This window comes from Callorhinchus milii, unplaced genomic scaffold, assembly GCF_018977255.1.
Source record: "Callorhinchus milii isolate IMCB2004 unplaced genomic scaffold, IMCB_Cmil_1.0 Scaffold14, whole genome shotgun sequence".
Lineage (NCBI taxonomy): Eukaryota > Metazoa > Chordata > Chondrichthyes > Chimaeriformes > Callorhinchidae > Callorhinchus > Callorhinchus milii.
The window spans coordinates 16,101,118-16,125,385 of record NW_024704755.1 but is presented as its reverse complement, the minus strand read 5'-3'; the positions used below and the strand labels follow the sequence as shown (position 1 = coordinate 16,125,385).

At 41.9% G+C, this 24,268-nt stretch overlaps 1 protein-coding gene across 1 annotated transcript in view; it reads right to left on the bottom strand.

Annotated features, from left to right (window-relative positions):
• Window positions 1-4,078: 4,078 nt before the first annotated feature.
• The window catches only part of trim71 (tripartite motif containing 71, E3 ubiquitin protein ligase), a 34,714-nt gene continuing 14,524 nt past the window's right edge, over window positions 4,079-24,268 (bottom strand). Inside the window, exons 2-4 of the mRNA XM_007905860.2 lie at window positions 22,583-22,750; window positions 12,685-12,819; window positions 4,079-11,667 (exon numbers count right to left, since the gene is read on the bottom strand). Coding sequence (XP_007904051.2) covers window positions 10,216-11,667; window positions 12,685-12,819; window positions 22,583-22,750 — 1,755 coding nt within the window. The 3' untranslated portion in view covers window positions 4,079-10,215. The remainder of the gene's footprint in view (window positions 11,668-12,684; window positions 12,820-22,582; window positions 22,751-24,268) is intronic.

Here is a 24,268-nt window from a genome sequence, read left to right as displayed (position 1 = left end):
TTTGAAACAGCTTCTATAAGGTCAATACATCGCAAAGAAATTGACAGGCACCCACAGCAACCAACTTGTGCACAGCAATAGTGAATGACCAATTGTATCTGAGTAAGTGGGAGGTAAAGGCACCACACATACACCTAAACACTTGCCCGTCCCCTGTTTGCTCCACAACTGATTACATTGTTGTGCGCAAAATACAGTCACTACATACAAACTGGAATGCAATTCCTCGTGAAACACTTTGACGTTAAAGGCACTGTGTCAGTTTACTCTGTAACAGGCTTCAAAAGAATACTTGAGGGGGGGAGATGATTAAAAGTGTGAAATTGGATGAGAAATAGGAACAGTCACTAGTCAGGAAACAATCAATAATTAACATTGGCTCAACAACCCTCCCTCCCCTCCTTCTCTCCCTTCCCCCAGCAATTGACGCAGCCAAATGGCTAGAATGGCATCAGGGTTTTTATTTTTGGTGAATACGTGGGATTCCAGAGCGCAGCCACTTGGCTTCCCATCAGGGTGATAGATGGGGAGAGTTCACTGGACCCGGCCTGAAAGATTTACACTGGTCACAAACAAACTAAGGAAAAAAAACACTCCAGGTCAAATGGCATCTGTCATTCAGTGACTCTCTCTCCCCACCCACCCATCCCCCCTCCCCACACACACACACACACACACATCCCCTTTGAAGCAGCTCAAATCGCTTTGAATTACAAGCGTTAAGATTCCAAAGGCCTCGACTCCATGTGTTCTGTCACACGTGTGATTTGAGCACCAAAGACTTCCCTCCTCCACTCCCCCCTCTCTCTTTTCTTTCAAAGAAACTTTGTTATTGGGAAATGGAATTCCAGGTTTGGAATTCGGAATTTCTCATTACAAAACCTCTTTACACCAACAACAATGCAGTAGCTTTGGGTTATCTCAGGCACTGTACTGCATGGACTTGTGTGTGTTTGTGTGGTGGGGTGGGGGCTGTTGTGGGAGGAGAAAGAGATTGAAAAACAAAGGGGAAGCCTTTTCCCTTTGTTCGAACGACCAGGGTGGAATCCTCTCCAGAGGCAGAAAATGCCAAGAATTCCCATTCGAATCAATGGAAACTGACCACGGTCTCTTTGGGTGGGAGTGGGTTAAAAGTGACAGAATCAAACGTAAATGGGGACATCAAAGATAAGGCGGCTTTGCGTCTTTTGTTGTTTGTCAAACAAAGGAGAACCCATTTCCCATATGTAAGCAGCTTCTTTATGAAGCAGATCCTCCTCGTGTCCTGACCAACAAATAAATGATTATTCATTTCATGGCTGTTTGTGGGACATTGGCTGCCATGTTGGCCCACAAATAATCACTATTCTGCCTGGTAAACTGTGTGAAGTTGAGATGTTTTGATGTCACAATAAGGCATTATATCGATTGCAAGGGCTATTTCATGTACCAAATGTAAGGATTCTACCCCTTATCATCAAGTGCTATAATTAGCCTCCGCACCCCTGCTGGGGTCAGAGGGAAAAAGCAATCAGCCCCTGATTACTGTTCAGAGTGATCCCTCCCCCGAACACTGCTACTCAATTTGGCTCATGAGCATGAAGCTGTAGCCAGAATCTTTAGGGGAAAAACTTCAAGAGCTATGCTTTTAGGAGGTCAGTATCCATTTGATCATACACAAATTGTTTAAAAGATAACACTGGTATAAAATTTATATTAAAGTGTCTGAATGAATTTGAGGATTCCATTTTTTTTGTTAAATTCATAAAACAATCTACTTTTTTAGGGGGGGTTGCAGATTATTTCTATCCAACGATTTTTTCCAACAACACCTTCCTGTTGTGTTAGTTATATAACTCATATACTTGGTATCATGCATATCATTGTGGGAGGACGTATCAAAGCACTTCACAGGATCTAATGCAAAGTGAAGACTGAGTCTTTCTTGGGGCAAATGATTTTGTTACACTAAATACACAACATGCTGCTTTGGAGTCTGGATTCTAAAAATGGTCGCTATAGAAAAAGAAAAGAAGTGCTGCTCAGAAGAGGCCAATTCATGGGAATAGCAGAAACCAGAAGTCTGAAATAGCACCAAGTCTTAACTTGTAATTGCACAGAATTGTGGAAAATTCTTAAAATTCAGGCTGAATTTGAACATTTCCTTTTTAAGAACTGCAAAAATCAAAACATGCTCTGGCTTCCAACTGAGAATTTTCCAGAATTTCAAGCAATTTTAAGACAAAATGGAGGTGGAGATGAAAGGCTCCTTCCTAATACCAAAATGTTGTTTACCTTTGCCATCTCCGTCTACTCACGCTCTCTCTCCCCCACCCCAGCAAAGTATATGCCTGATGGCTGTATCAAAATGGGGAGAGAGGGAGGACACATTTTCCAGTTGCCAATGGGTTGGGCCCCCATAATGGTGCAGTTACCATGGGCTCTGGTCAACTGCACCACTGCAAGGCAGAATGTCAGGTCTCTAGTTGCAATCTCTGAAGAGAGCAAGATGGGAGGTAGCAAGCTCAGTTATATACAGGCTGCTGTTATAGCCACAGGAAGGTGGATGGATAAATTAGCACTCAGGATAGCAGCAGTGAAAATAACAAATATGAAACCAATAGGCTACAATATTTAGTGGTAAAGGAGTTTAATGCCCTTTGAGTAGCCTAGCCTCTCCAGTTTTCTGGACAAAACATCTTTTTTAGTAATGTTAGCTTGACTCAGTTGGTAGACTCTCACCTACAACTCGGGTGTTTGGGCTCAGGCCCTATGTCAGGATTTTGAACTAGGTTGATACTGCAGGGCTAGTGGTGTGTTGCATTGTTGGGAGGTACCATCCTTCGTTTAAACCGAGATTCTCTGCCTATTCAGGTCGACATAAAGGGACTATTTGAATGGTGAAAGGAATTGCTCCTAGTGTCCTGGTCAACAGTCCCCCAAATGAAATTGGCTGTTCACTTCACGCAAGATATTGCTGTGTGCAAAGTGGCAGACATATTAGTCTACAAAATACAAGGTCACTACACTTTAAAGTATGTGCATCAGCCTGGCTCTTGGGAGGTCCTGCTGACGTGAAAGGCGCTACACAAATATAATTTTGTTGTTGGCTCAATGGTAGCACTCTCACCTCTGACTCAAGGTATGGGTTCAAACCCATTACAGAACTTGGAATCACATTGTCTGAGCGTGTTGCACTGTTGGGAGTTGCTGTTCTTCGGATGAGATGTAAAAGAAGGTCCTGTCTGCCTGTTCAGGTGGACATTAAGAGACCATGGCACGATTTGAAAAGAGAAAGGAGTTTCTCCTGGTGTCCTGGCCAACAATCCCTCCCACCTACCAATAACATTAATCACTCACTCCATTGTTTTGTGGGATCCTGCTATGCGCAAACTGGCTGCCACCTTTCACCCACAAATATAGTCCATCGTGAAGTGCTTTTAAAGATGTCTCAACGACATAAGGCGCAATATCTAATGCAAGGATGATTGTATCCTGGGACAGAAGGCTGTCTAGAGGGAAGACTCAAATGTGGTACTGAATTGAGTAACGCATTGTCCATGATGTATCCCTTTAAATGAGATGTTAAACACCAGATCTTATTTCTCCGTTGCATAACATCACACCCCTTCTCAACATACAAGTGTGGTCACCAAGTAGTCTGTCACTTGATGCAAAATGTCAAGCCAGAGGCTGGCATGGTATCAATGGCCATTGTGGAGGGCTTGTGCCAGTTGAAGTAAGTTGAGGTTGAGCAGGCAGCAATTAAAGTGGTTTGTTGCCAGAGTTTAAAGACACTCAAACGACATTATTTCCTTGTAATAATTTTCTGTGTTATATCCTCACATCAATTATGATGATGCATTATCTTCAAATGTCACTACCTTAACTTTTAACCACATGGTTTCTGACCATACAAGCATTAAGAAATTTGATAGCACAATAATTTAAGTTCAAGCATCTCAGATGTTGCCCACAAATCACTTTCTTGTGCCTTATGGTTCTGGAACCACTACGGATAAACCATTTGACGTCTGCAAACTTCCAGGATCACAATTCTATACATTAATGCAAAGAAAAATCACACCAACCAGAACGCTTTAATTGTAAACAAATTTTATTGAACTTTCATCCAGATAAAATTGCACAAACATCAATTTAGGCTTTCAAACACACAGGAGTAAGAAGTGTTCCAGGTCAGTAAACCTCATTCTTTGGTGCAGAGGCTGAGTCTTACAATTCAGAGGTAATTATACATGAAAAAAACATTACCCGTCACCTTATAGTAAAGAAAACCCCCGGGGGATTTTTTTTTATTTTAAAAACAAACTTTTCTGGTAGTCTATGACCCCAATTTTTGCTCCCCCTCTAGCAGTGGTAACCACTGCCAAACATTAAACGCTGGGTTGTTGCACAACAGTAACTTAAACAATACTGGTCGGAATCTTTAAATACAGGAAGAGGCTCCATCGTTTTGAGGCACTTGTCTAAGTTTAAGAAAGGGCCTTTGACCACTTGCACCAGACATGTTAATGCTAACCCCTTAATCTAGAACAGTTAGACTACAAAGTTAAAATCAGCAAAAGAAAAAACACAGGCAGAGGCAGTAAGCAAAAAACATTTCTTCCAGGACTCAATAGAACTGGGTTTTATTGTATCGTTGCCTCCATGTAAAATAATCTGAGCCTGGAACTTAGTTTCACTGCTTTTAGAAAACAGCAAAGACTTTTAGCTATATATTAAGTCTTCTCAACCAGAATTTCTGGATCTTGGACCAGACACTTAAATTCTCAAGAATAAATTTTGAATAAAGTCTGCTTCACTAGTGGTTTGAAACCCAGTTTCACAATATAAAAAAAATTAAGCACTTCATAAAATCAGTTCACAAATTCAAACAAAATGTTAAACAGCACTTTGGGGATGATTCACTGTCAATTGGGGTTACATTTTTTGTCAATGAAAAAGCCAGATCCTTTGTCCACATTCAGCAATGTCTAACCAGTGTGTGAAACGGGTCACCACATTTCTCAGCATCATTCTGTTCTGAGGAAAGGGTTCACTAGGGCAAAAAAGACCAGCAAACTTAAAAACCATAAACTTCAAATACCCTCAGTCACCAAATGTCTCTTTCCAGATGGATTAATGGGGCTTCACATTGACAATTCAATTATCTGTAGGACCAACTGTTCTCATTTACTATCCCAAACTGACTTTACCACGTGTAACTTCCTCCCATCCCCCAGATACATGAAAGCAACTCATTCTCAACACAGCTTAAAAGTAACAGTTCCATTTTCTGCACATTTTACAGGTCAATTGAAATTTTAACTCCACAGGCAAGGAGAGGATTCCATACATAAATCTTAATACGCCTTAAAGGGAAACTCCAATCACGCAACCACATCTTACCCAATTGCCCCAAAATGGCAATACGCATTGTAACTCAGTAGTGGAGAAAAATTAATCTGATGAAATTAATTTGGCAAGTTTGTTGTGCATCTGCATGCGAGTGAAGTTCTGACTGAAAGACTCAATAATGGTCATTCAAACCAGAGCGACAACTCAAAAGGGTACAAACATGCAGAGTGGAAGGGGGAGACGAAAGAAAGGTTGAAATATATTCCAGAATATGTTGCTGGTGGGGCAGGGGAAGAGAAGAGAAAAATTATTCTTGGAATTTCTCCCTCAAATGGTATCTATCAGTCACTACTCAAGAGGAATCAATACAGAATGGCCAGGACAATCTTTCATAAACAGAATTTAACTAAGAAAGCCTCCGTGATGGAAAGGGGGAGGTATTTCCGAGATCACGATTAAGAGTTTACAAGTTAAATGTAAGTGTTTTATTCTACAGTAGTTCAGATTACATTACTAAAAACGAAAGTTAAGGGTGGGTGGAGCAGATCACACCAATCAGCATTAATATACTACTTTGTTTAGTGCCCTTTAGCTAGATGATTTATGAATTGCATTGAGATACTGAAACACAAAAAAACCTGCACAATTAGCCCTGGTACAAGCTGTTCACCCAAAGGCCTTAAAAGCAGTTTGGGCTCCAACATGAGGTAGTTTTAAGCTGCTGCGGACAGAAGCACCGAGGTAGACAAAAGTCATTACCAGCCAAGGCACCAGAACTACTCCTTGCATCCCCTTACCTTCAGAGACAGGGGATCACTTCCCTGAGATTTATGTATCATTTAGATCCCAGTCTCTGAAATATTGGCTTCATGGGTTCTGCAAGGTGATCTGCGATCGGTTCAGGTTTATTTGAGGTAAGGTACTATGGCTGATTTTAAACTAAGAATTGCGAACATAATCCATTAAGCACTTCTAGAAAACTATCTTGTACCTGCATGTGGGGCTGGATTAAATGGTTTTCTGGGAATTCTCAAGATAAACAAATATGGTGGGGGTGGGGGGGTTCCAATTACAAAACTACATTTCATACCTCAAATTAAATACAAAAAGTTATGCAGGTTGTGGCAACCATTTGAATTGAACAACACAATCAACAAAGGAACTTGAAAATAAGTGTTCCATAATCACCTTTCAATTTTAAGAAGGCCACCACAACTTTTCAGATCAATAACTTATAACTCATTAAAACCAACAGGTTCAAAAGCATCATTCCAAACACTACATTATGCTCCTTGCTACAAGATGAAGTATTTCACTGAACAGGATGTTCGGACTGATCACTCTAGAGCAGGTTGGTCCAACCTCTTGGCTGCTGAGGGCCAGATGCCCTAATTGAGAAACATCTACATTTTTGCATTTCCCTTCCAGAAGCATAAGATTTACAGGTTATAGAGGGCGCGGATGGGCCAGATGAAATGAGGGGGGGAAGAGCCAGATTAAATTGGCCCTTGGGCTGCCAGTTGGACCACCCTGCTGTAGAGGATGAAGGACACATCGTGCTTCACATTAGCAATTCAATATGAAAAGTTTGCCACACAATCAATCCAAAGCACATTACTGGATCAGAGGTCTTAACTGCAACTGTTCTGGCTAGCTATAATGAATCACATCAACAGATCTTAACCACTGGCATCTAGGAAACCACTCTGAACACTTTGGTTTTAATCAGGGGCTCACCCCTTTGTCAATGTTTTGAAGTATCCATTCCACAGGATTTTGATCTGAAACTTAATTATAACCTTCTCTCTGCCAAAATGGACTTCCATTTGGTCTGTAAACAAACATTTCTTTTGAAGAATTATATAGTTTTGTAAAAAAACATAAGGCTTAATGTTGAAACTATGTTCTGCATTTGACTTCAGTGTTTTTTTAAAACACACCCCAAGTGGGACTGCCAAGAAAATAACTTGATAGTCAAAGTGTGTGCTTGCCTTGTTTTATAAAGTTGTGTTAAGAAAAATAATAGCTTCAAGAGACAACATCCCCTTGAGGCAGCCCATCCAGAGCTGAAATCACATAAACTTTAAAGTCAAAAAGGATACAGCATTCAAGTTATAGGAACTAAACTTCATAAGATTTTTTTTAAACTGTTATTCTAAAGAAACATTACAATGCAAAAAGGTGGGGCAAAAAGACGGGGATTCCTTAGTGTAAGGTTATTTTAATCTCGGCAATCATTAACCACTGCTCAATTCACAATGTGTAAATCAAAAGCCATTCTATACTACAACAATCTAACCAAGTCAGAACAAACGGTTGTGAGCAACCCAAAGCAGTACATTAACGAGCTTCCATCAAGAAAGCTTTGCAGACCCATTAGACAACCCACCCACCAGTCAGACAGGATGCCAAGCCTTGAAATAAAGACTAGTCAATGTTAAAAAGAGAGATTTTCCAATCTCATCATCACATTAAAATTTTTTTTTTTTTTTAAAAAGCAGCAAGAAATTTAGACATTAGCTTCTTCCAATTCTTTTCTGCCCCGTCTTCTGCAGACGCCTCCAACAATCACCAAGTTATCTGCTGCTCTGCTTCGTGATCAGGTCCTTAATCTCAAATTCTCCAAGATATTCCTCATTACGCTTGGGTCCCCCACACCCCCCATCATCACCACCAAATTGAGATTTTACAACCAAGCAACTGGTAAAAACAAACAAATCGGAGGAAGTTTGAGCAATGTTAGTACTTGGAGCATTCATAGTTGATGGTTTCAACCCTGTGCAGAGGTTATAATGCCCGGTAAGCTCATTTCAGAGTCAGGCTGCTTAGCAACACTGATACTTTCTCAGAAAAATTCAACCAATTCAGGAGGTTACTCCAATGGGTTGACATTCAGCAAATGCACCCAAAATGGGCCTCCTGAGTCGATTTGTCACACCCTTTCGATCGGTTATTCATAGACCTAATTTGCAACAGCTTTGGGCTTTATTTTTTAAATTTTTTTAAAAATCACATTTAAAGCCTACTTCCTTACTGCAATGCAAGTGCTTGCTAATTATAACAAGGATGAAATGTTATTTTATACAGTGCGGCTGGACACAAATTTTTAAACAGTGGTGAGTGAATACTTTGAAATTAAGTAAAACTGGAATGGGATGTCAGGCACCTTTCTCTCCACCCACCCACTCCACCCAAGGAGTCTTTTAGTACATAAGGTGAGAATTGGCTATTGGAGTTGAAAAGGATTAAAGAATGTTTTCACCATTTCAGTTTCACATAAATATTCAGTGTAATTTCTGTAAATGATTTTTATGCTGCCGTTTTTCACTCGTCAAAAATACTGTGATAGTTTAATTTAGTTCTAAAAATCTGCATTTAGGAGAAGGCTGTGATTTTTGCATATTTGTTTAAAATGGCCTTAATAGTCACCTAATTGGTAATTTTTGGACGAAGGGTGAACAAAAAAANCCTAGTGAAAGATGTAGAGCTGGAAAGTATAGATTCTACCCAAGTTTCTACTCACAAAGCTATACCGTGTACATTCAGAATTTTTCTCCTGAATTCATTGGAATACTCATGGGCACCCCTATCTGCAACCATCGCCATTCCACAAGCATTGCCACTATTAGGTGCAGCGTACAGGAGGCAAATAATGCAGAAACGTGAAGAGCTGACCTGTTCGAGATGCAGGATTGGGCATGTGAAAAAAACATTCTATGCCAAAATACTTCCCACTCCATCAGTTAAGGACAGACCAGCTCTGCCTAAAATACAACAGAAATGTTAACCCCTCACACGCAAATCCACAATCCATCAATTGAGCTCTTCTGGAAGAGGAAGAGAATGGAAGAGGTTTCTTACTTAAAGAGGGGCTAGATAAGTCTGGTGCTCACTTCCTGTAAGCATATGCCAACTGTACAACTATGAGGCAGTAGCACAGCAAGCACTGATCAGTGGACTTCCGCCTATCCTGAATTCTTCCTTGCGGCTTAAATGAGACCCAAGGAAAAGCGATAGTCATTTTAACAAAAAAAATCAAACTATTCACACTTCATAAAGTAATACTGCCTCCAAGACCAAATTCAGCCTACCAACATAGTAGGAAATTGATTTTATGCAGGTCCAGCAGGTACCTGAGATAGCAGTTAACTTGAGGTAATATATTTGATTATCCCAGATGCCTCAATATACTTTTTGCAATCTTCAGGGTTATCAACTGACAATATAAGTCTTCCTTTACACAAACCCCAATAAACACTCAGAAGAACCCTCAACAACTTCTATGTTCACCATTATGTGCATCAGGCCAAAGAACATTACACCCTATATATATTTATATATAAAAAAGGAAGAGGTATTTTGTTTACATTCAGATGGAGTGTAGGGCTACATTCAGAAAGAGTGTAGGGCTAAACATACAAGATATTCAACATCAAATAATCCCTGAAAACAAAATGTATGCAGGTAGGCAGCCAAAGCCTTGACCAGTCACCCACAAATGGCCATTTTAGGCTATAGAAGTGGCCCACAATCATCATCCTACCTGAGTGTTTTTTAAATAAAGCTACAGGACAATTTTTAATACTAAGAAACAAGTCTTTGGATTCAGGTGATAAAGGCACCAATTGCCTGGATACATTTGCACAGTTCCATGGAAATCTCCAAATATTAGTCAGCCCAACATCTGCAGGCAGTGAGGTAGGTCTGCTATAAATTTATGTAGTTTTGAAGTAGTCACACAGTTCACACTTTACCGAAATGAGGTAGATGACTGCAGCACAGAAAACAAAAACCTGTCTTCTCTAGGGAAAACAATTAAGACATTGTCCCTGAGCAACAAATCCACAATATAGAAATACAAGCACACAGCATCTTTTTTTAAAACAAGAGGATACGATTGTTGCCAAAGTCGACAACTACTATCAGTCCATCTGGCATGAGAGCAATTCCGGACGGACGATCCATCTGGCCAAAGCCGCTGCCTTGGGTCCCAAACTTGCACAGGAAGTTACCGTTTGGTTCGAATATTTGGATGCGGTGGTTCCTGGAGTCAGCCACGATGATACGCCCTTCTTGGTCAATGGCCACACCCTGAGGTCGGAGGAACTGCCCGTTGCTTGTGCCTTCGGAGCCAAGGAAACGTGCCGACTGGAAGTCAGGATGGATCACAAGCAACCGGTGGTTGTTGAAATCGGTGACCACAAGGTGTCCTTCATGATTAAAAGCCACCCCACGGGGAGAATCGAAGTGCTTCCACAATGCTCCCTCAAAGCCATATTTACTTACGAAGTTTCCATCTGGACCGAACAGCTGAACTCGGTGATTACGTGTGTCGGACACAAGGATTCTTCCTTCAGAATTGACTGCAACATCCCAGGGATAATTGAATTGCCCATTCTTGCTTCCTTTTTCCCCAAACTTTAGAATAAACTGTCCCTCAAAGGTGAAAACCTGAATACGATGGTTGTCCTTGTCAGCCACGACAATTCGACAACTCTGATCGCAGGCGACTCCAGCAGGGCGGTCAAACTGGCCGGAACGGGCGCCCGCTGACCCAAACTTGTGGTGGAAGGTCCCACTTGGCGTGAACACTTGGATGCGGTTGTTGCTTCGATCGGCAATGATGATGTAGCCATCTTTGTTGACGCAAACGCCCCAAGGTCTGCAGAGCTGTCCATCTTCATCCCCTTCCCCACCAAACGAACAAATGGGAAGCCCAATACCAGCGTAGCTGCGACCTGCTTTGACCATGACTCGAAAGGGGCTGTTCTCAATGTGCTGGCCACGAATGGTGACTGAGATGATGTGCTCGCCTTCGAGGTGTGGCGAATAGCTGACTGTGTAGGTGCCATCATGGTGATCTAATACATCAGCGCGAAAGAGGCAGCCATCAGGTCCCATGACAACTACTACAACCAAATCGCCACCAGATGACCGTCCTTCACCAGTGTGATCTTTGGTCAACACAGTGAAGCTGCTCATTTTCCCACGCAATGCCCGTTTCAACCCCTCACCAGCAGCTGTTGAGACTGGCGCGTATGCACTGCTGCAGATGATCCCTAGCGACTTTATGGCTTTACAGAGCACACCATCGGGCGGAACGAAGGAAAGCGTGTCATCGTCATGGGGCTGAAGGAGATTTCTCAGCTTTTTCAAGTCCTGGATTTGGACAAACATTTGTTCCTTTGCTAGCAGGACATCCACATCCCGCCCATCCAACAGTGCTTTCTGAACACAGTCTATAGTGTTCTCCAGCTTTGTTAAATTCTCACGCAGCGCTTCCACCTGGAGGTGTAGCGTCTTGGCCTTCATCTGCCGGATCTTCTCCACCTGTGACATGAAAACAATTAGAATGGCCACCTTCTGAGCTGTATGATTTTATGAGGGAGGGGAAAGAGAGGGGGGTGGCGAAGGAGAGACGGGGGAGTGGGGCGAGGGGGGAAGGAGAGAGGGAGGGTGAAGGGAAGGGGGGGAGGAGACTCCTCCTCCACTCTAAATATCTCTCCTCCCACCCCCCTCTATCCACTACTCCCACTATGTCCTTCTCTCCCACCGCCTTCTCTCTCTCCTGGACCCCATCACCACTTCCCTCTGTTCCAGCCTGGGCATTCTCCGCTGGGCCCATCGTGGCTCCAGGCACTGGCTGTCCCAGAGCAGCAACCCCAAGTGTCGCATCATTCACTACCTCTGCACAAACCGCCTCCTAAGGCAAACACAACTTCCTCCTCCCTCATATGTACCCTCCCAACTCTCCACAGCCATCTCTTCTGTACACCCTGTATCCTGTCTCCTCCCTCTTACTCCCACCGGCAAACCCACCTGCATTTCCCTTCAAAATGTCCATTCCCTCATAAACAAAGCCCTCACCATCCAGGACCTCATCCTGGAGGAGCACCTCGACATTCTTGGGCTCACAGAAACCTGGCTCTCCCACAATGACCCTGTGCCCCTAGTTGAAGCCCCCCCCCCCCCGTCCAAACCAACGGTCGGCGGGATGGTCCTCATCTCCAAAGCTTTCAAGATCCTCACTCTTGTTTACAAATCCCTCCACTCCTCTGCACCACCTTACCTCTCTCCTCACAATACCCATTGCCTTCGCTCTACCAGGCCTGGTCTCCTCCTTGTCCCCCGCACCACCATCAGCGGCCGGGCCTTCAGCCACTATTCCCCGAGGCTCTGGAACTCCCTTCCTCACTCCCTTCACCTCGCCCCTTCTCTTCCTACTTTCAGTTCTCCGCTGAAGACCTTTCTTTTCCACCGCACGTGGAGGGCGCTATATAAATCCAAGTTGTTGTGTTGGAAGGAGGGGGGAGGGGAAGGAGAGAGGGGAGGAAATGTAGAAGGTACCTTTCTTAGTAAGTCACACTCGCGTTCCTCGAGAGCCTTCTTATGTCGCGAGGTTACTGCCTTGACTTCGGATCGAATCACTTGAGCTTTCATCTCGACTTGTTCCACCATGGCCCTGACTTTTTCTATACTGAGCTGTAAACAAAAGTTCAATTCTAAGTTCAAGTAACTCCAGAACTACAGTTAAAACATACATTAAGCAATTTGTTGGTTGCTGCTGTAGTGATCAGTGTACAAGAAAATGAAGATCCTTCAAAGTAGTTTTGGTCAGACAAACCCAGTTAAGGTCTTTAAATTTGGTTAAGACATGAAACCAAAATCTTGTTTTCTTGTTCTATTGCAAATGAAAGGTCCTTTGTTGCTATTCAAAAAGATGGTTAATAATTCTCAAGGTAATGATTTTCTTGCTTTTTGTAGGAAATTGCTGTGTGCAATTTGGCTGCCTTGTTTCCAAACAGTCACTACTTTACCATACAGTGGAGTCCTGAAGCTCAGTGGTTAGAGCACTCGCTTTGCAAGCGAGAGACCTGGGTTCAATTCCAGGCAGAGGGCGAAACCTTGGGCAAGTTTCCTTACTCCACACAGAGCCTAATAATAATCCCTCCAAAACCAAAAACAATAATAAATTGGTCATTTTCAATCTACGACTGTTTGTGGGACATTGCTGTGCGCAATTGGCTGCTGTGTTCGCCCACAAATATACAGTCAATTCACTTTACAGTGTGTTATGTAAGGGGCTTTGGGACGTCTTCCCAACGTGAAAAGCGCTATATCAAATGCAAGGATTATTATTACTTTACAAAACCTGTCCCACCTGATAACCACAAACCACTTCCAACAAGGGCCAGCTTCAATTGTTACACAACTGTTGGGTTGGAGTGCATGATAAGACTAAATGCAAATACTTTATGTCTTACATCTGGCAATGAATTACCACCCAGCAGCTATTATTATTACCAGCACCTTGGGACGTCCTCCAGGCAAGAAAGGCACTAACAAATGGAATTTTGTGTTATTATTCTATATGCAGTACAAGCAATAGTTTTATACTGCATAAGTTAGCTGCCACGTTTCACTACAAAATCCATCACTTTACAGTATATTCTGTGAAGCGCTCTGAGACGTCGCAACGATCTGATAAGGCGCTGTATCAAATGCAAGGATTATTAATTTTATTATAAATGGGCAGTGTTGCATTCTAGATTGAGAATCCCATAAAAGCAGACCATAAAGACAAAGCAGTAATATAAATTATACACAAGGCAAGTAAGATGTCTTGATGAAAAAACACCAGACCATCATGAATTAAATTTTTTNAATAATCAGAATTAAGTATCAAATTTGAATTTCAATAACAAGACACTAGTCGTTTGGAGACTTATAGCCACTGGACATGATGTGCTGGAACACCGGGCCACATTCATAACCCAAGCAGGAGGCATTGAGCATAGACCAGGAACTACTTGATAGTGAGGAATAGGAAAGTCAGCAGGGAGGATTGCCTAAGGATTCTTCATCTTCTCCCACCACATGTTTTCAGAAAAGCAGAGGAAGCTGCTTTACTGCCCTCAACTGTGGCTTGTGTGGCTCTGGGAGGCCGAAATAATCGTTAATCTGGACAAAAGCCAAACCCCCACCCTCAGAACAGCCTTTTTTTAAAAAAAGCTCCCAGATGTTAACGTACAAAACAGCGAGTCCAGGATATTTAGAATGGAAGCATTACTAGGATCAGGCCTGGATGGTCAAAAGCATCTTTGAGCTGCCCCCGTTTCATTAATAGTAATAGACTCCAAATTGCATTGCGGAAATATTTGAATATTATTAACATTTCTTAAACATGAAATTGCAGCTTTTCTTTACACAACCACCCTGAAAGTCATTCAATGTCCATCCACAAAAAGGAACAGAATTTTGTAACATTAACAAACACTGCAATTTCTTATTTTCATAGTAACCGTGCAAGGGGTTAGGAGTGCACATTTGTTGCACCATAAACGGTCAAATATGCAATTATTCAGCTATGCTGAATTTTACTGCCACTCAACATGCAATGAATTTTACATTTCAATAATTTCTGTTTGTACATAAGAAGCCAATTCAGCTTTGAGACCATTCTACCAGAATTTTTTTTAAAAAACAAACGGTTTCCAATGTGCTTGGGTAAGAACTCGTTTGAATGGGTGGTAAAGAATTGCAGTAGCTTAGTCCCATGTTCTTGCATTTTCCTTCTAAATGGAAAATCTAAATGCATTTTCCTGCATAATAATAATAATCCTTGCATTTGATATAGCGCTTTTCACGTCGGGAGGACGTCCCAAAGCCCTTCACAGAACACACTGTAAAGTGAATTGACTGTATATTTGTGGGCGAACGCGGCAGCCAATTGCGCACAGCAATGTCCCACAAACAGACGTAGATTGAAAATGACCAATTTAATTATTGTTTTTAGTTTTGGAGGGATTATTATGTTCTAAATCAGAAGTTCCCAAGCATTTTTGCTGCCCACCCCCCCTTCAGAGATTCATGCTCCCCCAAGAAACATTTTTGCATAGAATGAAGATTTTTATTTTCTCAGCTAATAACATACTGCCACTCTACTACTGAATAAACTTAAGTACATTTCATATACCGTTCCCTAGCTCTAGGTCAACTTTTTTTTCACAACACATTTACCAAGAAAAGCAGCTAACAGTATAATAAAATACTTACCACTGTAACATAAATACACTTTCCTCCCACTCCGACTCTTACGGTCTTTCTCAATGCAGAGGTTACAAATACTTGCAGTACCAACATACTTTTACAATGATACACTAATATTTATAACAGGTACTAATACTTCCCGTAAAATAAGAAATAACCCCTAAAGAGGCCATATTTAGGTGCTGCATGCATATTACTAAATAGGGGGCATAGGGAAGGGAATTTCAAACATTCCATCTGAAGACCCTTCCACCACAAAGCCTCATTTGCGCATTGTTGGGTTCTCTCCCGGCTTTGTGCTGCACACTGTAGCCCCACTGCATTCCTGCACTCATCTAGGTTCTCCGCCACTGGTGCGCACTCATCTCAGCATTGGAAAAAGCCAGCAACCAGGTGGCAACCCTAACACACCCCTTCAATAGCCTTGTTGCTCTCCTACAAGCCCCAGTTTGAAAACTCATGTTCTAAATTATTCAATCCAATGCTGCCCAACAAATTATTGCTAGCAACGTTGGCTCAACAGCTACTTATTAACAGCCCACCACATCCACAGCATTTAAAGATCTACCGCATCATTATGCACTACGTACAATACACACAAACCCCCATGGAAGAAGTTTAAAATGTGCTCTCTGAAAAAAGTAGATTCAAGTCATACTGGTGTGACAAGTTAACATCACACCCAGCTGTGAAAATTGCATGGGTGTTGAAATGGAACAGTTGAGTAAATTCCAAAAGGATCAAATTAACTTTGGATGAAGTCAGCCAGAAAGCACCAACATTGAATGCCAACAAGCATTAGAGAGAACAGGTTGATAATCTCAATTTACCACTAGGCAAATTAAGCACGTTTATTTTTAATCTTTACAGTTTATATCAGAGGCAAGAATGCTTACTATTGTGATTTGATCTGGGGTATTCAGGGACTATTTAAAATACCAGTCGAATGGTAAAGGACACATAGATAGATCGGAAGACTCGACTGTATAACTTCAGTAGTTAGAGAAGTACACCACATCAAGATCATATTCCTGCAAGATGAAAATGCAAGGAAGGGCGGTCATGCCAGATGCTAGGTGTCTGGAGATAAATGCTGGGTTTAGATCTTCCTGCAATAGCAGGAAGAACACTGTAAAAATTACACAAGGCAACATGCCTGCCACCACATTATCAAAACTACCGGTTTCAATTCCAGCTTCACCCCCATCCTCAGGAACTCCATCCCAGTGTCCCTCCCTTCACCTCACCCCCTCCATTGCCTCCTTTAGGGTCATCCTACCACATCCTTAAAATGCTGGCCCACAGGAGAAACTCAGGCACAGGAATAGCCTAGGTCAGAATCAAGATATCTTCTCAAAGCACAAGCAATACAAAAAGACAGACACACTGAGAAGATTCACACCAACCCCCAACACTCTCCACCAATAGATAAACTTCCAATTTCCATTTACTGGAAACATTTTCAGACAATCACTTCTTACTTCCCACCCTTGGGCAACAAACTGGAATTTCCAGTTAATCTACCCAGGCTAAGCAGGGATGAACTACAGCAGAAAATTCCAGAGCACCATACCTTCAAAATTCATAGCAAACAGCCTCTACCTTACCAGTACTCAACAAAAAATGAGAATTCACTGTACGGCACTGTACACAACCTAGGCGTCAGGTTCAACCCCCAATTATCCTTCCTCCCCCACATCCAGTCCTTCACCAGCACCACTTTCTTCCACCTCCGACACATCACCCATCTCCGCCAATACCTCTCCCCAAAAGCCGCTGAAACCCTGGTCCATACCTTTGTCACCTCTTGACTGGACTACTACGTCCTCCTCTCCAGTCTCCCATTCACTACCATCCATAAAATCCAAATCATTCAAAACTCTGCCGCCCGCATTCTCACCCACATGAAACTCCGCTCCCCGATCACCCCAGTCCTTGCCAGACTGCACTGGCTGCCTATCCCAGAGAGGATCGATTTCAAGATCCTCACCCTTGTATGCAAGTTTCTGCACTCCTCTGCACCCCCCGACCTCTCTGACCTCCTCTCTCCTCAAAACAGTAACTGTTGCCTTTGTTCCTCCGGGTCTGGCCTTCTCCTCATCCCCCGAGTCCTCTGCTCCACCCTCGGCGACCGTGCCTTCAGCCACTGTGCCCCGACACTCTGGAACTGCCTTCCTCACTCCCTCCCCTCCCATTTTCAGGTCTCTGCTGAAGACCTCTCTTTTCGACCGCGCCTTTTGCCACCGCTCCCCCCACCCCTGGCTCGGTCCTGGGATCCGTTACTGTAAAGCGGTCTGCGACGCCATCCAGCATGGAGGGCGCTATATTGTTGTTGTTGCATTTAGACAGCAGCCATGAGTGCTCCCATCGGGTGAGCATCTACCTCATTTCCAGTTTCAGATTTGAGACTTCACCCATCATGTCAGTGATTAGAGGGCACATATTAAAAATGGCTGTCAAACAAGGAAATGGAGGTTGTGAGAAATGGTTTCACTCAGAGCTGTTAGCATAAGGAATGCCCTGCTGGGAGTTGTGGTTGAGGCAGAATCCATACTAACTTTTAAAAGGGAAATAAATAGATATCTAAAAATGAGTGAACTACAATGATACAATAAAAGGCAGGTGAATGGGACTGAAAGTATTGCTCTTTTAAAGTATATTTCTATGGTTGTACCAGAGATCCTGCACACCATCACTATTCAATGACCACACTGAGGGTTATTGTGTGCTTCAAGCTGAGTGTGTGAAAAAGCACTGTTGCAATTCCTACTAAAAACATTCCCCCACACATCTTTAAAGGGTCAGTCTAAAAAAAACAAACACACTGTCACTCCACAGTAAATCCAGTGAAGCGCTTTGACTACAAACAATCACTACACTCCACTTCAGTAAAATCTACGTCAAATATAAGAATTTACAGTCCCAGCTATCCTGATCATAATCAAGAAATCCAACCCAGAACTTTCCTCATCTGCTTGGCTGAGTATCACACCATGTAGTCGATTTATGGTCCAGAAAAGCTTATAATAAAGACTTGCCCAATCCATTAATTTCAACCTCTTATAAAAACTTAAGCTTTCATGTGAAACTGACTTGGTTCATTGTAGCGACTCCCACTAAAATACTCCACCGCTGTCCTCAACAACGATCACCACTGCAAACGTTTAACAGAAACAGAATGCACCCGGCTCCAGAAAAGACATTCTCTGGTGTTCAAAGGGTAATAAGTAGCCTCATTCACTATTCCAAAAGCCTTGCCCAAGCAAGTAAAAAGCATTAGATGCCAAGATACCCCAGGCATCTTTGATGTAGCGCCTTTCACATCAGGAAGACGTCTCAAAGTGCTTCACAGAATATACTGTAGAGCGGCTATTTTGTGTTGCATGCTCCACAGTCCCAATTGAGATCAGTACCCAGTACTCCCAAGGAGTTATTTCTCTCACAGACAAATTTCACCCAACATTTGTGTAGAGGAAGATTTTCAAAATACACAAGTTTTAACGTTTGGAAAAAAATAGGTACAAGTAGAAAATTGTTTTATTTATACAGCAGCTTTCATGTCGGGGTGATGCCTCAGAGTTGACCGTGAGTGAAGAAGTGGTGGACAGTTGGGGGGAGGGGAAGTGGAGAGGGAGAAAGAGACAGAGGGTGGAGGAAGAACTCTGGGATGATTTCCAAATGGGTGTAGAATAGTGAAACAGGCTTGAGGGGCTGAATGGCCTACTTCTATGAAAGCTCATCCATCAATGTACCAATGGTGAAGCAGGGGACAAGAAGCAGATCCACGCTAAGCGGGAGAGTCTGCTGTCAAGATTCCCTGAGCAAGGGGAATTCTCCAGCATGTTATATTTCAGAGGACAAGATATGTCGGGATCACTCACCACAATTGTATTGCCTGCCATCTTCACACAAGGTGATTGGCACCTAAAGAACTGAAATCCCGAACAGCTTAAAGGGGAGAAAATTGGATCGGGGGAGTGGGTGGAAAGGGGGAGGAAGAAATAAAGAAGGAAACCGAGGCAAGGGGTTGCTTGACCTACAGTCCCAATTGAGAGTCCCAAAGGAGGTGGAAAGGATTCATCTCTCACAAAAATGTAAATGGCATTGAAGCAGGTGTTTTGCATGCCTCATCAGCAAAGTAACTATAGCTCAGGGGATAATGGAGTTTACATTAACCGTACTCAAGATTGATAGCATTTTAACTGATGTGAACAAAGATTTGAACATGACTCACTATAGTTAAACACACACTGCAGGCACATGCCTTTAAATTCCAACATCACTTATCCTTCAAAGACAGCTGAACATACTAGGTCAGATTTAGGCAGCAACAGCATTTCAGTGATATTTTAAAACATGTAGATTATTGTTTCACCTCTAATAATGTAAATAGTGTAAAAAAATTTGTGTGGCAGAGCCAATTTTCCAAAGTTGATATTCAGATAAGAGTCAAGGCGTAGGTGTTTTTTCAGACCACATTCTGCATAGTTGTTACTGATCTATCAGAAGGGCATTTACTGTGTAGCATTGCCTAATTGGGTGAACAACAACTCTAACCCCACATGCACCTTTGTAAAACGTTAAGCACGCACTGCCCAGGGAAAACGAAAAAACTTTCTAACAGTAATCCCACTCTAAAGTTAAACTTTCTTCTATGCTACATAAGCATTTGAAGAGAAATGAATAATGGAGAGTAAGCAGGGAAATGTGATTAAGAGTTACACAACTATTGTTTCTCAGCAACTCAGGTGAGCCAGGGAGGGAAAAGTAAATAAATATATAGCCAGGTTTTCCTCGTCATTATTCAGTCACTCCTGCTAGAGGAACAGGCTGGAAGACAATATAGTATCAGTCTTGAATGCAACACGCCTCCTTCCCCTGCAGTCCAGCTGTTTTTGTTCTGGTTAGTAAGGTGTCTGAATCATGAGGAAACCGACCACCATGATTAAAAGTACCCAAATGGTCACACATATGTGGACCACTTACACATTGATGTTTCTGTGCGTCCAGAAATGGAATGGGCACTCTCTCCCTGGAGAGACACATCCTGTTTACCCAATTAGAGGAATATTAGATGCAGGTTGGCAAGAGCCAAAGATTGGGAATCCCGGAGTGTGTGTTGGGTTATTGTAATCGTCTAAAAACAATTTGGATTTACATACGTGCAGGATGGTTGGAGCACTTCAGTGGCAATTGTACACTGAGAATCAGAAGCAATCATAGGCATAGTAAATGAGGTAGCTCTTGAACTGCACAGGTTGCCGTTTGGCAAGCTTCCTGCTACTTGTCTAGCTAAGACCACCCTTTTTGGCTTGCAGGGTTCACAGGAGATAACCTGCAATGTAAGCCAGCCTGGCTCGGGAACCAGAACCAGAATACTGAGACCACCTCAGAGGATTAATTGTACTGATATCCCATTGCCAAGCAAAAAAATTAAGCTAACGGTTTCTCAGAGGAGAGGTGGCTGGCTTAGCTTGCTTAAAATATTAAATAAACACCAATTTTATCTGTCAAAAAGAATATAAAACCTGATTTCCAACCATAAATATAATCCACATTCCCAATTAAAAAGTGGTGCACATTGTTTAATATGGACTCTTTTTTCCCCGGGAATAAGGAAACTGGACACTGCTATTCATCCCTGAACATGAAATTGGGTGGAGGGTCAGGAGAAAACCATATTATCTACTCTGATCACATGGTAAAGTCTCAATTTTCAACAACCCCTCCCCATTAACAAACATGCAATCCTGCTGACACATGGGGCAAAAGCACGTCATTCCATTTACCAACAGTAAAACCCATCTCCCTGCACTTAGGACATCCTCTCAACATGAAAGGCGCTATACAAATGTAATTTTGTTGTTTGTTGTTGTTACACCCACACTCAATTGCCTCATCATGGCTGACTTAAACTATGCCACGGAAGTAGTGCTGCTTGATTTTGTCTGACAATTGTTAGTTAACTATTTAAGACTAACTGTAACCGCTTAACTGAATTTATAGCTATAAGCGGCATTTATTTATTTTAGTGAGGTCCTGAATGTGACCATCTCTAAAAAAGTGACGGAGAATTATTCAGAAACATTGGTGGAGGGGGAGGGGAAGAGGAAAAAGAGGTTCTTTCAGAAGAAAAATACATCAAACACAAGGCAAGTATTAGTTCCAGATGATCCAGTCATTATTTCCTTTTTAGTGTAGATGAAGTGATAAATCAATTCACGCAAAAAGCTAGATCCCTGAAGAGACCCATCTATTAAATATTAGGTGTTTCAAAACTGCAGCTTCAATTGCTGAAAGACTCCTGCTGCTCAGAATATACAAACAAAAGGCTGAGAGGTCAACATTAAAACAGCGATCAGTTCTCCATTAGTGGATGGCTGTTGCAAATCGTTGTGGGTACCAGTACAAGGAATGTGCATGCACATGTGTACAGATGTTATTATATAACTTTAAGAGTTAAGGGAGGAAAACAGTAGAAAATAAACACAGCCTGAGCTTTTTATACAATAAAATCTAAAGCATAAGCTTCGCACCTTGCACACCAAACAGTTCCAAGATTTAGACAAGTTGCGGCAAGATTTAAAAGGTTAAGTGCATTAGCACCCAAAATTTCAGATAAGCCACAAAAAAAGCCACTGGGGCCAGTATTAGTTAACTTCTTGAATCACTAAAAAAAACATGGATTTATATAGCGCCCTCCGCGCCGGACGGTGTCTCAAAATGCTTCACAGTAACTGATCCCAGGACCGAGCCAGGGGGAGGAAGGTGACCAAAGGCGCGGTCGAAAAGATGATTCGAAAGATAAAACCTGATATCCTGTCAGCTTTAGTCCTCATGAGTCAGACTGATCGATCAAACCTATACCATTCACTCACCTACACCAATCCACTGCTGCCATATTAAGTCCAGAGCACACCAATGCCACAATAAGGGAACTGCTGCAAAACAGTATCCAAAGTGGTTGCAAAAGACTGTTGCTCATCATATCAAGTGGTGTTGTTATACATATTACATGCAATCATTCTTTTCAAACAAATTTCACTAATTTATGATTTGTTGTGTACACTTCCTTAAGTTAAATCCTATTGTGCATCTTGCATTTCTTCTTCCTGGGCAATTAACTGCAATAGGTTTTACTGCATCCTCACTTAATTATTGACCTGCATTTGGGAAATTGATAAATCTAACAAACCTGAATAGCCTGTCGACCTTGCTGAGCGTCTGCTAGCAACTGAAGGGTAATTTCTTTGGAGTCCTGTACGGCATCCTGGAGGTAGACAAAACTGTGCCCAACATGACGGCTCATTGTGCATTCTCGACAAATTGGGACTGCGCAGGTATCACAGTACAAACGCATCACCTGGAAGAGAACAGAGAGAAAAAAAAAACTCAGTAACATTCAATGTTCAGAGACTTAACAAGTCTCTATTTAAGTACAACTTTAGCATGCCACAGGAACAAAAAGAACCCTTGTGTTGCTCCAAAATAAAATTAGCACCATTTAGCCCATCGATAAGGTTAAACTTTCATGGTCAGAGGTGCCGTCCTTCGGATGAGACACTAAACTGTGCCTGTTCAGGTGGACATTAAAAATCCTATGGTACTATTCAAGAGAGGGGAAGGGTCAAGAATTCCACACAAATAAAGAGGTTGGATCATTCACTCATCGCTGGTGATTGCTGTGTGCAAATTGGCTGCAAAATAAACAAAATATCTAAAAAAATAAATGGGATGTCTTGACATGACAGTGTTATTTCAAGTTCAAGGATTGTTACATTATAAATTGACAATACAGCTATTCTAATATCTTACTAAAGTAACACTATACAAGCACAACATAAACAAAATTCCAAGCACACAAATGAAGTCTATTATTGGAACTGGTTCCAATAGTAGAGACTGACTGTCCAGCACCTTGGGATGTCCTCCCGACATGAAAGGCTTGCTATCTAAATGTAATTTTGTTGCTGTTGGTTGACACAAAAACTGAATGTAGAGGCTATTGATAGAACTAAACTGGCATTGCAAATTAAAGCCCGTCTCAGCACATAACATTGAGCAATCATTCACAATCTTTATCAGTGTTGACTGTCAGAGCTGTAGTACTGCTCCCTGAACAAGAGGACTTTTAAAACCTTGAGATAGTGAGGAAGTAAAAGCAATTGGCAAAAAAATCTTAGCAATCAGTTGCAAAATGCACATTATGAAACATTCATCTTTTTATTGTCCAAGGTTTCCCCCGACCGCCCCACCCAAAAAGAGAACTGGCAAGGTCTCATCTTGTATCCAGAACCCATGTTGCCTCAGACAAAGATTTCACTGGAATATCCATCCTACACACTATTAAAAAAAAGTAAATAAAGTTGGACTAAGTTATTTACCGACTCATATGTATCCTTTGAAAACCAAGATGCTCAATTCAGAAGTTGACAACATCTGTATATTATTCATGGTACTGAGCAAATACTTTTTGGCGGGAACAAGATGATACGATTCTCTTCTTATTGGTCATGTTTTGTTCTTTGCCTCTTCCCCAATAAGGATGTGAAAAGAAACAGGGCTTCGGTTTGAGTTTCCTTTGACATCCTTATTGAGGAAGCAGGAAAGAACAGGAAGTGGCAGAAATAACAGAAGAATTGCACTGCACTCCCTCAAAACATTTGCTCCATCGATAATTCTGGTCTTGTGCAAACTTGGGAAAATAGTACTTCTCAGAAAGAGATGGATTGTTTCAGTTTCAAAGATGCTTTCTGATAAGTTTATACTTTAGGTTATTCATTTATTTATATCCCAATATCAGCTGTTCAACCTCAGTCAGACAGTTAACACCATAAAATGATCATCAATATTCTAGTTATGGTATTTAAAATACCATAAT